Source organism: Mastigoproctus giganteus, chromosome 12, assembly GCF_048544385.1.
Source record: "Mastigoproctus giganteus isolate SK-2022 chromosome 12, ASM4854438v1, whole genome shotgun sequence".
In the NCBI taxonomy this organism is placed as follows: domain Eukaryota; kingdom Metazoa; phylum Arthropoda; class Arachnida; order Uropygi; family Thelyphonidae; genus Mastigoproctus; species Mastigoproctus giganteus.
The window spans coordinates 143,262,886-143,278,976 of record NC_143586.1 but is presented as its reverse complement, the minus strand read 5'-3'; the positions used below and the strand labels follow the sequence as shown (position 1 = coordinate 143,278,976).

The 16,091-nt window shown below is 38.5% G+C and overlaps 1 protein-coding gene across 1 annotated transcript in view; it reads left to right on the top strand.

Annotated features, from left to right (window-relative positions):
- Nucleotides 1-1,011: 1,011 nt before the first annotated feature.
- LOC150077478 (protein-lysine N-methyltransferase SMYD4-like) overlaps nucleotides 1,012-16,091 on the top strand; it is a 336,848-nt gene continuing 321,768 nt past the window's right edge. Inside the window, exon 1 of the mRNA XM_090385914.1 lies at nucleotides 1,012-1,156. Coding sequence (XP_090242040.1) covers nucleotides 1,017-1,156 — 140 coding nt within the window. The 5' untranslated portion in view covers nucleotides 1,012-1,016. The remainder of the gene's footprint in view (nucleotides 1,157-16,091) is intronic.

Here is a 16,091-nt window from a genome sequence, read left to right as displayed (position 1 = left end):
CAAATCTAGATACAACATATTTATTCACTGTATCTGCACCCTATATGTAGTAGCGCATACAGAGCGGGAAGAACCCAGAAGCACTGTGAGATTTTTGATCTTCTATTGTTACGAGATTTTGCGGATCAGAATGTGTAATTTACCTTTTGTGGACTCCAAATATTGTGGATCTTGGCACTTTTCTGGTGCATCTTTGTATAAACGCAACTCTGCATGTACAGGATTATCAGTACTTATTTCATTTATATCAAGTAGCTCAATGTAGTTAATCCCTTAAGTCATTGTTTGGTGAAAATATTAAGTAATTAACTAATCTGCGCCGGTAGCCACAATGGTATCACCACCGTCCTCCACACACCGGGTGGAAAAATCCCGTCGATGACGCAAGGAACTTTAATGGGCTTTTTTCACTCCGTGGTTGAGTTAATTGGTCTTAGGCGTAGATAGCAAGGTTTTATCCCGAAACTTGTGGTTTTTCGTCCTGCAAAACGGACAAATCGACCAGAGAACACATGAAATTTACAGACCGAATACACATGGGTATATGTAATAACTTACCGTGTGACTAATATAATAGTTTAAGTAATTAACTAATTCTTATTCCGGGATGAAAACCGAAGTTTCTGATCTAAAAAAAAAAAAAATGCAAACTTCTCCCTTTTCAACTCAGTCACAGTATAAAAAAAAATGAAATTACTTCTCTCCTTGATTGAAATTATCTCTGAACATTGACAAGTTGGAAATCGAATTAAGGCCTTTTCGGCATCGTTTTGAAAAGCAACAGCCATAATGTCTACTCCAACCATGAGGATATATAGAGGAAAAAATCGACCCAAGAAGAGCGATTCCCACTTGAAAGTAGTTCTCCCGAATCCATTCCTTTATTCACAGCTTTAGTAAATCTGCGTAATTTTGATCCGTTCTGGCAAGAGATATAGAACTATGAGGCGCCTTACCCGACCTCTATTACTAGTCTTAGTGTGGTAATTTATGCCAAAAGAAGTTGTTGGAATGGGATGGCGACCTACACGTGTTGGCAGGATGTTCTTGATGATATAACCAATCGTGTTCGTAAAACAAAATCCCTTTTAAAGTTTGCAAAGCTAAAAACAAATGAAGACAGAGTAGAATTTTGCATCAAGGACGACCTTACTAAGTATGCTACGCATATAACATTTTTACATTTTAATGATAACGGTAATTTTATCTCTAGCGTGTTACATTCGATAAATTGTTTTGCCTAATGCTTTGTATAACTTGGGGAAATATTTAATATTTTTTCAGTCAGTAATCCAAAATTCCCAAATATGTGTTACTTTAAAAAAATTATGTTAAAACAGAAGTGTATCGAAACAGCGGTTTAACTCTTAAAACAACCACTATGCGGTTACATACTACAATTTTACATAATGGGATTCTCAAAATTTTAAGTCGCATTCACGTACCCCCAAGCGCTCTTATTGCGTGGGTCGCACCCACAAAGGGCTTGACGTTTATTATAAAAATAATTAATCTGGCTCTTTGGTTTTAATATTTTCTCATTAAAATTTATTGTACGGTATGCACTTTTTTTTTTTTCATTTGTCTTCTAATATCTTACTTTTGCTCAGTTAGCCATTTTTCATCTATTAGACTCCCCCCCCCCCCGAAAAAATCAGAATATATACACAAAAGCTTCAAAACCAAATTATAAAATGCTATTTAGTGCAGATGTATTATTATTCATTCTTTCCCCCACCCATCGAAATTATCAAAGATTCTACACTCCAGCCAATTGCAAAACGGCATCATTTAGGTTCCAAACAAACAATTAGCTTCTTGTACATAGTAAATCAAAATTAAAACAGAATGCTTAATTATTATTTATAAATGGTTGGGTGAAGAATCTTCTCCCAACTAATTTTTTACTCAACTTGTTATTTCATATTTTAATGCAGTGCTCTGGTGCAATAATGTTTGTTCCCCCCTCCCCTTCCTTAAAGAGTATTTCAGTTACCCTAATCGGTTTTAAATGGGATAAGTTTCCTAAACAAATCCAGCAGCAGCTGCCAGTTCTTGGAATCATAATGAAAAAGCCACCGCTTTTCTTCATACTGCTGTTGCTGGTGTTGGGTTCCTTGCTGTTTTTAATATTAATATTTATTGAGGTATTTCTAAGTTTGCTGATTATAAAGGAATAGACACTGGGGTTAATGGAACTTATTTGGTTATTCTAATTAAAGATCTCATTAAACTAAGGAGAGCAGCTGAAAAATGGCAATTAAGGTTGGACATGGATAAATGCAAAGTACTGCATTTGGTTAGTACTAATCCCAGAATAATGTACTGTTTTGGCAGGGTAAAACTCAGGGTAGTTATTAAGGAAAAAGACCTAGGGTAGTTATAATGCTCAATATGAAATTCTCTGAGCAGTGAAATAGACTGCTAGAACAGTTCATGAGGTTCTGTCAGTGATATATATATATATCAAAGTCAAAGAGGTGATTTCCCCATTGTTAAAGCAGTGGTTAGGCCACATCTGGAATACTTCATATAGATTTGGAAATTTCAGATGTCACATAGCTCTGTTTAAAAGGAGTAAAGAGAAGAGTAACCTTGATTGGTAAGGAACACAAAAGGTTCACCCCAGGGGCTCACATCTGGTGTGTATGGGCTTGGCGCAAACCCAGAGTCCTGAGTTGGATATCATCATTTTTCTTTTTCTTGGTGATTCCCTTCTGACTTTTGTTCTCTCTATCTCACACACACACAGGGTAACTCAGAAATTATTATTTTTTTTTTTGGCTGGTGCAGCAAAAGCCTTAGGCTTCCTTACACCATATGGCTAATAATAATAATAATAATAATATATTTTTGTGTTCATTACCAAGGATTTGTCCAGTCTAGAAACAGACTGCACACAGCATCATGTGTTGACCTGATTCAGATGTATAAGGGTTTGAAAGGGTTAATCTAAATGGTGATAGCTTCTTTGCTCTTTTTTTAGATGGCACACAAGAGACAAATTTAAATTGAAAGAATGGTTGCAGAACAGATGTGAAAATTTGCATTCAGCTAAATAGTAACTGATTGTTGGAATAAACTTCTACCTAATGTTCTAGCAGTCGTAGTTTGAATTAATTTAAGCAGGTATTAGACAAATTGTTAGAGGGGATATACAAATGAGGTAGATTTTTGGCTGGTGCTCGAATAAGCTTTGCTTCTTTGCCAATACTAATACAAAATCATTAAATTTAGTTCTTGTTTGGCCACTAGCCTGGGTGGTGAACCAAAATTAGTACCCCCAATTGGCTAGTAGCATATCCATTTGTTTTACTTCAGCTATTTATTTCCATTTTATCATTATAATTAGCCTGCATTTAGCATTATCATTAGTAGAGGCATATGATGTGAGAAAGCAAGCTTATGCAGCATCAGCAAAAAAAAAAAAAAAAACCCTTCCATTTCACCCCTTCATTCGTTCCAAATGCCTGTCCAGCTTAGCCTTAAATTTATTTAGGCTATCCACTTCCACAACAAAAGATGGAAGTAGTAGTAGTAGTGGCATGTGATGTGAGAAAGCAAGTGCTTTATGAGCTTATGCAGCATCAGCCAAAAAAAAAAAAAAAAAAAAATCACTCCATTCCCTCCAAATGCCTGTCCAATTCCTCCTTAAATTTATTTAACCTATCAACTTCCACAACAACAGATGGAAGTTTGTTCCAGCAATTAACCACCCGCTGCCTAAAGGCAAATTTCCACACATCTGTTCTACATCTGTCTTTTCTTAATTTGAATTTATGCCCCCTTAGGTTCGTAATCTGAACAAGTGGAAGGATCCCATCAGAATTCAGCGTGCTCAACCCATTCAAGGATTTATACACCTCAATCAGATCACTGCGTAGGTGCCTAGTCTCCAGCCACTGCAATTTTCAGAACTTAAATCTCCATTGGTAAGAGGATCCCTTCATTCCCCTCACCAATCTTGTTGCCTTTCTCTGTACACACTCAAGCAAATCTACATCCTTCCTAAAATGAGGCCTCCAGACCTGTACGCAGTACTCAAGGCGTGGCCTGACCACCTCCGTTTCCCTGCTAGCAAAATTCCTATATATCATTGACAAAACCCCATGACCTGCCCTAGCAGCCTGTCTGCATTGCTCAGAAAACTTCATATCTGACTGCACAATTACTCCCAGGTCTTTTTAATTTTCTACCACCTTAAGTGTAGTACCACACAGTTGGTACGTTTCTCTGGGGTTACTTCTACCCATATGCAGTACTTTGCATTTGTCAAGGTTAAACTTGTCTGTTCCACCAATCAACCATCCTCTAGAACAGACTTCTATCTTTTGTTGTGGAAGTTGATATGTTTATATGTTGATATATTTGTTATATTTATCATTAGGGTAGAATTTTTTTCAGCCTGGTCTGTACTTGTTAACAGGGGAGACTGCTTCTACAGGGATGGGATACACTTAAATAGAAAGGGTGCAAGAATGTTTGCTGATGCTATCAAGGCAGTGCTAGGTGGGTCAGAAAACTGCTAGATTGGGGGGGGATACAAGGACTAATAGATTAACAGTAGCCACTGGCAGAGGAGAAAGTGATTCTTGCACTGCTTCTATTGGAATGAGCAGCAGCCTGGAAAATAAGATGTAGGATATTACAGAGACTGCTGGGGATCATGGGGTACAATTAAACACATGGGTTGTGTTAGGGTGGCTAAGAGGAAGAGCAGGTGCATGTATACTTGCGTGTACACCAATGCTAGGAGTTTAGTAAATAAATTTGATGAATTTGAGTTATTGCTGAAAACATCAAAGGCAGATATTGTTGGGATTTCAGAGACGTGGTGTCACACAGATATAAGGAATGTAGAACTGGAATTTGGGGAGTACAATGTCTACAGAAAGGATAGACAGGATAGGAAGGGAGGAGGGGTTATGCTATTAGTTAAGAAACACATAAAATCCAAGGAAGTGAAGCCAGTCGACATCACTGGACAGTGCAGTGTCGAGTCAGTTTGGTGTGACATAAGCATTGGGAGATCAAAATTGAGAGTAGGAGTGTGCTATAGGCCTAATGACTCTGATGAGTATAATAAGAAACTGTACAGAGAAATAGAGTGGGCCAGTAAATCAGAGAGCCTTATAATGGGGGATTTTAATTAGCATTAGCATTAGTAGAGGCATTTGATGCAAGAAAGCAAGCTTATGCAGCATCAGCCAAAAAAAAAAAAAAAAAAAAAACCCACATCCACTTCACCCCTCTGTTCGTTCAAAATACCTGTCCAGCTGAGCCTTAAACTTATTTAGGCTATCAACCTCCACTACAAGGGATGGAAGTCTGTTCCACCAACCAACCACCCGCTGGGTAAAGGCAAATTTCCGCACGTCTATGCTACATCTGTCTTTCCTCAATTTGAATTTATGCCCTCTCAGGTGATTATTCTGAGCTAGAGGAAGAATCTCATCAGCATTGGCATGCTCAAACCATTCAAGGCTTTATACACCTCTATCAGATCACCTCGCTGGTGCCTAGTCTCCAGACACTGTAATTTGCAAAACTTAAGCCTTTCTTCGTAAGAGCACCCCTTTGTTCCATTCACTAATCTTGTTGCCCTTCTCTGTACTCGTTCCAGCAGCTCTACATCCTTCTTGAAATGAGGCCTCCAGACCTGTATACAGTACCCTAGGTGTGGCCTGACCATTGCCTTATTAGCATTAGCATTAGTAGAGGCATATGATGCAAGAAAGCAAGCTTATTCAGCATCAGCCAAAAAAAAAAAAAAAAAACCCTCTCCCATTTCACCCCTCCGTTCGTTCGAAATACCTGTCCAGTTGAGCTTTAAATTTGTTTAGGCTATCAACTTCAACAACAAGTGATGGAAGTCTGTTCCACCAACCAACCACCCGCTGGCCAAAGGCAGATTTCCGCACATCTATCCGACATCCGTCCTTCCTCAATTTGAATTTATGCCCTCTGAGGTGATTATTCTGAGAAAGATGAAGAATCCCATTGGCATTGAGCATGCTCAAACCATTCAAAGCCTTATACACCTCTATCAGATCACCTCGCCGGTGCCTAGTCTCCAGACTCTGTAATTTGCAAAACTTAAGCCTTTCTTCGTAAGAGCAACCCTTTGTTCCATTTACTAATCTTGTTGCCCTTCTCTGTACCAATTCCAGCAGCTCTACATCCTTCTTGAAATGAGGCCTCCAGACCTGTATACAGTACTCAAGATGTGGCCTAACCATTGCCTTATACAAGGGAATAATCACCTCCTTATCCCTGCTAGAAAAATTCCTGTATATCATTGACAAGACACCATGAGCTACTCTTGCAGCTCGTCTGCACTGCTCAGAGAACTTCATATCTGCCTGCACAATTACCCCCAGGTCCTTTTCATTCTCCACCACTGTCAGTGTAGTACCGCAGAGTTGATACATTGCTCTGGGGTTACTGTTACCCATATGTAGTACTTTACATTTGTCAATGTTAAACTTCATTTGCCACCTCTCAGCCCATCTGTTCAACCTTTCCAGATCCTGTTGCAGCAGCATAGCGTCAGTAGTGTCCTTAACGACCCTGCCCACCTTTGTATCATCTGCAAACTTAGACATTAAACTTGATATCCCATCATCAATATCATTCATAAACACCGAAAACAACAACGGACCCAACACTGAACTCTGAGGAACTCCACTAATAACATTAGTCCACGTTGAACAGTGTCCATTGATTACCACTCTCTGTCTTCTGCCACTCAACCATCCCCTTATCCGTAGCAGCAATTTGCCTTCAATGCCACACTGCTCCAATTTGTGCAGCAGTCTTCCATGGGCAACAGTATCAAAAGCCTTTCTAAGATCCAAATATATAATATCAAAGTTATTCCCTGCATCCAGTTCTTTTGTGACTACATCATAGTATCCAATCAAATTGGTCAGGCAAGACCTGCCCTTAACAAAACCATGCTGCGTCTGAGCTATAACTGAATTCTTGTCTAGATGATCCTGCAGTGCTTCTTTAACCAGTGCCTCCATTAATTTACCTGGAACAGAAGTTAAACTAACAGGTCTATAATTACTTGTGTCAGCCTTTGATCAAGGGAAGTTATACAAGGGAATAATCACATCCTTATCCCTGCTGGAAAAATTCCTGTATATCATTGACAATACTCCATGAGCTACTCTTGCAGCCCGTCTTCACTGCTCAGAGAACTTCATATCTGCCTGCACAACCACCCCCAAGTCCTTTAAATTCTCTACCACTGTCAGTGTATTACCACAGAGTTGATACGTTGCTCTGGGGTTGCTGTTTCCCATGTGTAGTATTTTACATTTGTCAATGTTAAACTTCATTTGCCACCTCTCAGCCCATCTGCTCAACCTTTCCAGACTCTGTTGCAGCAGCATAGTGTCAGTAGTGTCCTTGACAACCCTGCCAACCTTTGTATCATCTGCAAACTTGGACATTAAGCTTGATATACCATCATCAATATCATTTATAAATACAGAAAACAATAATGGACCCAACACTGAGCCCTGAGGGACTCCACTAATAACATTAGTCCACGATGAGCAGTGTCCATTGATTACCAATCTCTGTCTTCTCCCCCTCAACCACCCCTTTATCCATAGCAGCAATTTGCCTCCAATGTCACACTGCTCCAATTTTTGTAGCAGTCTTCCATGTGCAACAGTATCAAAAGCCTTTCTAAGATCCAAGTATATGATATCAAAGCTATTCCCTGCATCCAGTTCTTTTGTGACTGCATCATAGTATGCAATCAAATTGGTCAGGCAAGACTTCCCCTTAACAAAACCATGCTGTGTCCGAGCTATAACTGAAGTTTTGTCTAAATGATCCTGCAGTGCTTCTTTAACCAGTGCCTCCATTAATTTTCCTGGAACAGAAGTTAAGCTCACAGGTCTATAATTACTTGTGTCAGCCTTTGATCCTCCTTTGTGAATTGGGGTCACATTTGCACATTTCCAGTCTATGGGTACCTCTCCTGAGTCCAAGGAAGCTCTCATAATTATGGCTAAGGGTGTGCTTACTTCCTTTGCTGCCTCCTTTAATATAACTGGATAGATCCCACCCCGGGTGCCTTTCTTGTGTTTATCTTCAACAGTTTCTCCTCCACTTTACTCCCAGATATTTCAAGATTCTGTAGCTTACTGCTAGAGTTGAATACACCTCTGGCATTCCCCTCGCTGAATAACTCCTCACGTGTGAATGTCGATGCAAAATATTCATTTAGTTTGTTAGCTACCTGAGCAAGATCATCAACAGTTGAACCATCAATATCAAGTGGACCAATCTGATTCATCCCCTTCCTTCTAGAGTTTACATAAGTAAAGAACTGTTTGCTGTTTTTCTTTGCATCCCTTGCCAAGGATTTCTTGTAATCTGCCTTCGCCTGCCTAACCTCCTTTGTAACTTGGTTGCATATCAACTTGTATCCATCATAGGCTTCTGTGTCATGTGTTAATTTGTAAGTATCCCATGCATTTTTCTTCTCTGCCATATGCCTCATTAGTTCATCTGAGATCAATTTTGGCCTAAACCTTGAACAATATTTCTTAGTTGGTATGTAAAGCCTAGTAGCTTCCAAGATAAGTTCTTTGAATGCTTCCCATTTTGAATTTGCTGTTGGTAACATCATCAGATATTGACTGGAATTTGGGGGCTGGTCACTCACACACTAGCAAGGCTTTTGTGGATTTATTGGATGATTGTTTTCTACATCAGCATGTTCGGTAGGCAACTAGAGGGAGTAATACTCTTGATTTGATTATCAGTAGTGATTCTTCATGCATTAAGAATCTGCAGATAATGAACCACTAGGTGGCAGTGATCACAGTGTTCTGAAGTTGGAGTTACTCAAAGAGGTAACTACCATTAGGGGTAAAGGGAAGGGGGTATTGCTTTCGTAAAGGCGACTACGATGGACTGAGAGAGTATTTAAATTCTATACAGTGGGATCAACTGATGATGTTACCAACAGCAAATTCAAAATGGGAAGCATTCAAAGAACTTATCTTGCAAGCTACTAGGCTTTACATACCAACTAAGAAATATTGTTCAAGGTTTAGGCTTAAATGGATGTCAGATGAACTAATGAGGCATATGGCAGAGAAGAAAAATGCATGGGATACATACAAATTAACACGTGACACAGAAGCCTATGATAGATACAAGTTGATCTGTAACTACTTTACAAAGGAGGTTAGGCAGGTGAAGGCAGATTACAAGAGATCCTTGGCAAGGGATGCAAAGAAAAACAGCAAAGAGTTCTTTACTTATGTAAACTCTAGAAGGAAGGGGATGAATCAGATTGGTCCACTTGATATCGATGGGTCAACTGTTGATGATCCTGCTCAGGTAGCTAACAAACTAAATGAATATTTTGCATCGACATTCACACATGAGGAGTTATTCAGCGAGGGGGAATGCCAGAGGTGTATTCAAGTCTAGCAGTAAGCTAGAGAATCTTGTAATAACTGAGAGTAAAGTGGAGGAGAAATTGTTGAAGATAAACACAAGAAAGGCACATGGGGTGGATGGGATCTATCCAGTTATATTAAAGGAGGCAGCAAAGGAAGTAAGCAAACCCTTAGCCATAATTATGAGAGCTTCCTTGGACTCAGGGGAGGTACCCATGGACTGGAGATGTGCAGATGTGACCGCAATTCACAAGGGAGGATCAAAGGCTGACACAAGTAATTATAGACCTGTGAGTTTAACTTCTGTTCCCGGAAAATTAATGGAGGCACTGGTTAAAGAAGCACTGCAGGATCATCTAGACAAGACTTCAGTTATAGCTCAGACGCAGCATGGTTTTGTTAAGCGGAAGTCTTGCCTGACCAATTTGATTGGATACTATGATGCAGTCACAAAAGAACTGGATGCAGGGAGTAACGTTGATATTATATACTTGGATCTTAGAAAGGCTTTTGATACTGTTGCACATGGAAGACTGCTGCACAAATTGGAGCAGTGTGGCATTGGAGGCAAATTGCTGCTATGGATAAAGGGGTGGTTGAGGGGGAGAAGACAGAGAGTGGTAATCAATGGATACTGCTCATCGTGGACTAATGTTATTAGTGGAGTCCCTCAGGGTTCAGTCTTGGGTCCTTTATTGTTCTCTGTATTTATAAATAATATTGATGATGGTATATATTATAAATAATATTGATGATGGTATATCAAGCTTAATGTCCAAGTTTGCAGACGAGACGAAGGTTGGCAGGGTTGTCAAGGACACTACTGACACTATACTGCTGCAACAGGATCTGGAAAGGTTGAGCAGATGGGCTGAGAGGTGGCAAATGAGGTTTAACATTGACAAATGTAAAGTACTATATATGGGAAACAGCAACCCCAGAGCAACGTATCAACTCTGTGGTACTACACTGACAGTGGTGGAGAATGAAAGGGACCTGGGGGTGGTTGTGCAGGCAGATATGTTCTCTGAGCAGTGCAGACGGGCTGCAAAAGTAACTCATGGTGTATTGTCAGTGATATATAGGAATCTTTCTGGCAGGGATAGGGAGGTGATTATTCCCTTGTATAAGGCAATGGTCAGGCCACACCTAGAGTACTGTATACAGGCCTGGAGGCCTAATTTCAAGAAGGATGTAGAGCTGCTGGAACGAGTACAGAGAAGAGCAACAAGATTAGTGAATGGAACAAAGGGGTGCTCTTACGAAGAAAGGCTTAAGTTTTGCGAATTCCAGTGTCTGGAGACTAGGCACCAGCAAGGTGATCTGATAGAGGTGTACAAAGCCTTGAGTGGTTGGTAGGTGGAACAGACTTCCATCCGTTGTCGTGGAAGTTGATAGCCTAAATAAGTTTAAAGCTCAGCTGGACAGGTATTTCGAACGAACAGAGGGGTGAAGTGGAAGTGGTTATTTTTTATTTATTTATTTTACTTTTTTTTTTTTTTTTTGGCTGATGCTGCATAAGCTTGCTTTCTTGCATCAAATGCCTCTACTAATGCTAATGCTAATTATATTTAGCTTGCATTTGTTAATTTAGCTGCTCAAAAGCCTGGTGTGTTTAAAACACAACACAGGTGATTATCAAGTGTTGAAAAGTAAATGTTATTCAAGAAACATGATAGAGTCGCAATTTTGTGAAACTCTGTCTGTCTATCAACTGTGTATTATGAGAAGAACAGCAGAGTGGAGTTGCTTAAATTCTTTGCAGTTATTGGTATAAAGAAAGGAATTAGTGTCTTGTAAAATATTTCATTCTCAATGTAGGTTTACCGTAGTGTCAGGTGCATTATGGCACAAGGCCATAATGCACCTGACACTACAGTAAACCTACATGTTTAAAGCCCATAATCAGCCCAGACATAAAGTGCATAATCAAATAAACAAACATCTCAATTTAGGAACTGACATGCATTATGGCTACAGAAGCCAATGCGCCAACAACTAATAAATAACAAAATATAAATATACTGACTAATTTTTTTAACTTTATATATATCTATAATATAACTGCCCAAAATCTGGAAAATTCGAAGTCTAAAGGCCCAAGTTTTCCAGATTGTGGAGGGTTTAACTGTATGCACTTACTAACTACATTTTGTTCAAATTGGGCTGGAAAAGCCTAATTCAAGCACTCGTAATAGTTGGACATTTTGAAGCTGAAGGGGGGGGGACAACAATTATTTCAAATTATCAGTTTTATTTATTTATTATTATTTTTTTTTTTTTTACTAAGAATCACAAATCTTTCTTTGCCTGACTCAAGTATTGTCTGATTGGTTATAATTAATTGTTTTATATTAAACACTGCAATTTTTGTTGATTGTGCTGATTAGAGATGAAAGTTGTTACTGACATTTTTGTTTAAGACAATGTCTTAAGTGTGTAAAAACCAAATCAGCTAAAATGGGTCCATTTGCTTCCTGACAAAAATCCATCACCTAATGATACAAGAAAGCAAGCTTATATAGCATTAGCCAAAAAAAAACCGTACATGCTTCTCATCCATATCCCCCATGAATGTTTCTAGTTCTTTCTTGAATTTATTCAAACCATCCACTTCCACAAGGACAAATGGAATCCTGATTCAACAGTTTAACCACCTGCTAGCTAAAGGAAAACTTCTACATATCTATTCTGCAACAATCCTTAAACTTGAATTTTTGCCCCCTTGTGTATAGTCTCATCAAGAGGAAGAATGCCATTCATACATTGAGCTTAGTTCATTCAATGCCCTAAATGCTCTATCAGATCATCCTGCATGTGCCTGGTCTCCAGACACTATAACTTGCAGAAGCCTTCCTAGATAAGAACACACTTTTCCTTCACCAATCAGGTTTCCTCTCTCTGCAACCATTCCAACAGATCTACATCCTTCCAAAAGTGAAGCCTCCAAACCTGTATACAATACTCAAATGGGCTTTTACAAAGGAATAATCACTTCCTTTTCACTACAAGCAAAGATTTTGTATATCATTGACAAAACCCCACGGGCTGCCCTGGCAGCATGTTGCCACTGCTTAGATAATTTCATTTCTGATGCACAATTATCCCCTGTTCTTTTTCACTTTCCAGTGTAGTACCATAGAGTTGATAAGTCACTCTGGCATTACTGCTACCCATATGCAGTACTTTGCTTAGATCATTGTTAAACTTCAGTTGCCATTTCTTAAACCCCTCTGACTAAATTTTCTAGTTCCTGTTGCAGTAGCATACCATCATTACTGCCATTAACCACTCTGTAATTACTTGTATTATTATAAAACTTGGACATTAAGCCTGATATGCCTTCATCAATATCACTGATAAATAGAGAAAACAACAGTGGGCCCAACACCGAACCCTGGGGTCTCCATTAATAATATTAGTCCACGAAGAGCAGCTTCTGTTGGGTACCTCTTTGTCTTCTCCCACTAAATCATCCCTTTATCCATGGCAGCAACTTGCCTTTAATGCCACACTGCTCCAATTTGAACAGCAGCCTTTATGTGCAACAGTATCAAAAGCTTTCCTGAAATCCAAGTATATGATATCAGGATTATTTTTTGCATCCAGTTTCTTTGTGACCATATCATAGTATCCAATCAAATTGTCAGACAAAACTTCCCCTTGACAAACCCATGCTATGTCTGAATTATTACTGCTGTCTTGTGACTCCATTATTTTCCCTGGTTAAAGAAGGGAACAGAAGTCAAACTAACGTCTGTAATTACTCGTGTAACTCTTTGATTCCCCCTTTGTGATTTGGAGATACATATGCACATCTTCAGTCATTGTCTTAACACTTTAGTCATGATATTTTTCTGCTTCATGAGAGGGACAAAATTTTTTCCTGCAACTGTGGGTGCATCTTTCAATTATAGCATATAATTGTGTGAGTAAAGCTGTTCATCATCCACTTATTCAAGATTCAGCATTTTTTTTAGAAATGCATTACTGTAAAATTGTGCATGTGTGTGTAAGTGATTGAGCTCTTATTTTAACTTGTATTTTGTTTTCTTTTTGCATTTAGAATCTCTCAGGGATCACTTATTGGTCACCCAGGTGTAATAAATTTTTTTAATTCAGAAGATCAATATATCAGGAAACACCTGGTACATGGGTATGCCTGTCAGTCTGTGCAGCTACATTTTTATTGCTGCTGTTGGAATGATTATGTGAAATAGGCTTGTGGTGCTACCATGGCTCCTTCAGCCTGTGTACCCCAGGCTAAATTGCATACGAATGGCATACTAGATCACCACATTGCTACTTTTTTTGTAGATGTTATTACCTCTACGCATACTTCTCTATGCAAAGCCCGCAAAAATAGTGTTCCGTGGTCTATTTGATTATTAGTCTATGCCAGTATGTTAATAACCGAAAAAAAAATTGTTAAATTTTATAATGATGCAAAAGTGGTGTACACTACAAATATGCAAAATTTATTTATTTTATTTTTTAAAATTATTAATTAAGATTTTTTGCAGAACACTTGTTCACATCTCATGGAACACTAGTGTTCTGCAGAACACAGTTTGAGAAGTTCTGAACTAGATGATCCTCTATTACTTCTTTTACCAGTGATTCAGTTATTTTCCCAGGAACAAAAGTTAAACTAACAGGTCTGTAATTACTTTGTATCTCCCTTTGATATCCATTTGTGAATTGGGGATATATTCCTACATCTCCAATTGAGGCGCCTCCGTAGCCAGGTGGGAAGGACCAGCAGTGCATAGCACACACTTCTTGATTAGACCGGGGTTCGAACCCGTCACCACCAAATACGGAGGATGCGGAAAGGTCAGGGAATGACCACCGCATATCCCGGAGCAATATGGCCTTAGTTGCTAATGCTCCTAAAAACTAACTAACTAACTAACTAACTAACTAACATCTCCAATTCACGGGGGACCTCCTCCTGAATCCAAGTAAGCTCTCATAATTATGGCTGAGTGTTTGCTTACTTCATTCACTACCTCCCTTAATATAATTGGATAGATACCACTACCTCAGATACCTTTCTTATGTTTAACTTTAATAATTTCTCTTCCACTTTCCTCTCAGTTATTACAAAATCATTTAGCTCTCTTTTAGAGTTTGATAAACTTTTGGTATCCCCTTCCCTAAAGAATCTCTCATGTGTGAATGTAGATGCAAAATACTCATTGTTTGTCAGCAACTTGAGCAGGGTCATCAACAGTTAACTCATTGATATCAAGTGGCCCAATGTGATTCAACAAGATTGGTGAGTGGAACAAAGGGTTGTGTTTCCAAGAAAGGCTTAAGTTCTGCAAATGCAGCTTCTGGAGACTAGGCACCTGCGAGGTGATCTAATTGAGATCTATAAGGCCTTGAATGGATTGAGCAAGCTCAATGCTGATGGGATTCTTCCGCTTGCTCAGGTTACTCATCTGATGGGGCATAAATTCAAATTGAAGAAAGACAATTGTAAAATAGATAGATGCGCGGAAATTCGCCTTTAGCCAGCGGGTTGTTGATAGTTGGAACAAGCGTCCATCTATTGTAGTGGAGGTCAGCAACTTAAATAAGTTCAAGGCAGAACTAGACAAATATTTGGAGTGAATGGATGGGTGAAATGGGAAGGTTTTTTTGTTTTTTTTTTTTTTTTGGCTGATGCTATATAAGCTTGCTTTCTTGCCTCATATGCCTCTAATGCTAATGCAATCCCTTCCTTTTCCTTTTAATATAAGTATGGAAGTTTTTTCTGCTGTCCTTTGTGTTCTTTGCTAGAGATTTCTCCTAATCTGTCTTAACTTGCCTATCTTCCTTTGCGACTTAATTACATTCTAATTTATATTTACCATAGGCTTTTGTATCACGTGATAATTTATACGTATCCCATCCTTTTTTCCTTCTTTGCTGCTTGTCTCAATAGTTCATCTGACATCCATTTAGGTCTAAGCCTTGAACTGTATTTCTTTGTTATGAAAAGCCCAGTAGCGTCTATGATTACTTCTCTTAATGCTTCTCATTTAGAATTTGCTGTTGGTAACATTATCAGTTGGTCACACTGCATAGAATTTAAAAACTCAGAGAACACTTTAGTAACCTTTGCAAAAGCAAGGATGACAGTGTTCTCCATAGCCCAAAGCAAGTTATTTCATATTTACTTTTCTTTCATTCCTGGGTAAACCATTGATCATGTTCAAAGACAGGTCATATTTTGAATCTGCATATCTAAATTCAGAGGAAATATCAATAAATTCTAATAAACAGAATCTTTTTGAAAATTTGTTATTTAATGTTATGAAGGGGAAAATAAGTTCAGTTATGAGCAGCAAATGTTTTAAATCCCCTTTTTAGTGGAAATTTAAGAAATGTTTTGTTCTTTTATATGTGTGGTGTGACAGATGCTTGATATGAATAACTGCTTGATTGACTTTGAATTATCCAACATCTAAATTTGAATTAAAGATAATGTTTTTTTGCTATGTAGAATAGGAGGTTCAGTATGACAAGTTTAGTAATCCCATTTAAATATTGTCTACGAACAAAGTAAGCATCACAAAAAAATCAAGTGTATAAATTAATAAGTGCACCTAAAGGCAAAAATTGAATGAATCTTTAGGACAGAACTCTGAATGCAATCTTTTCTAAATA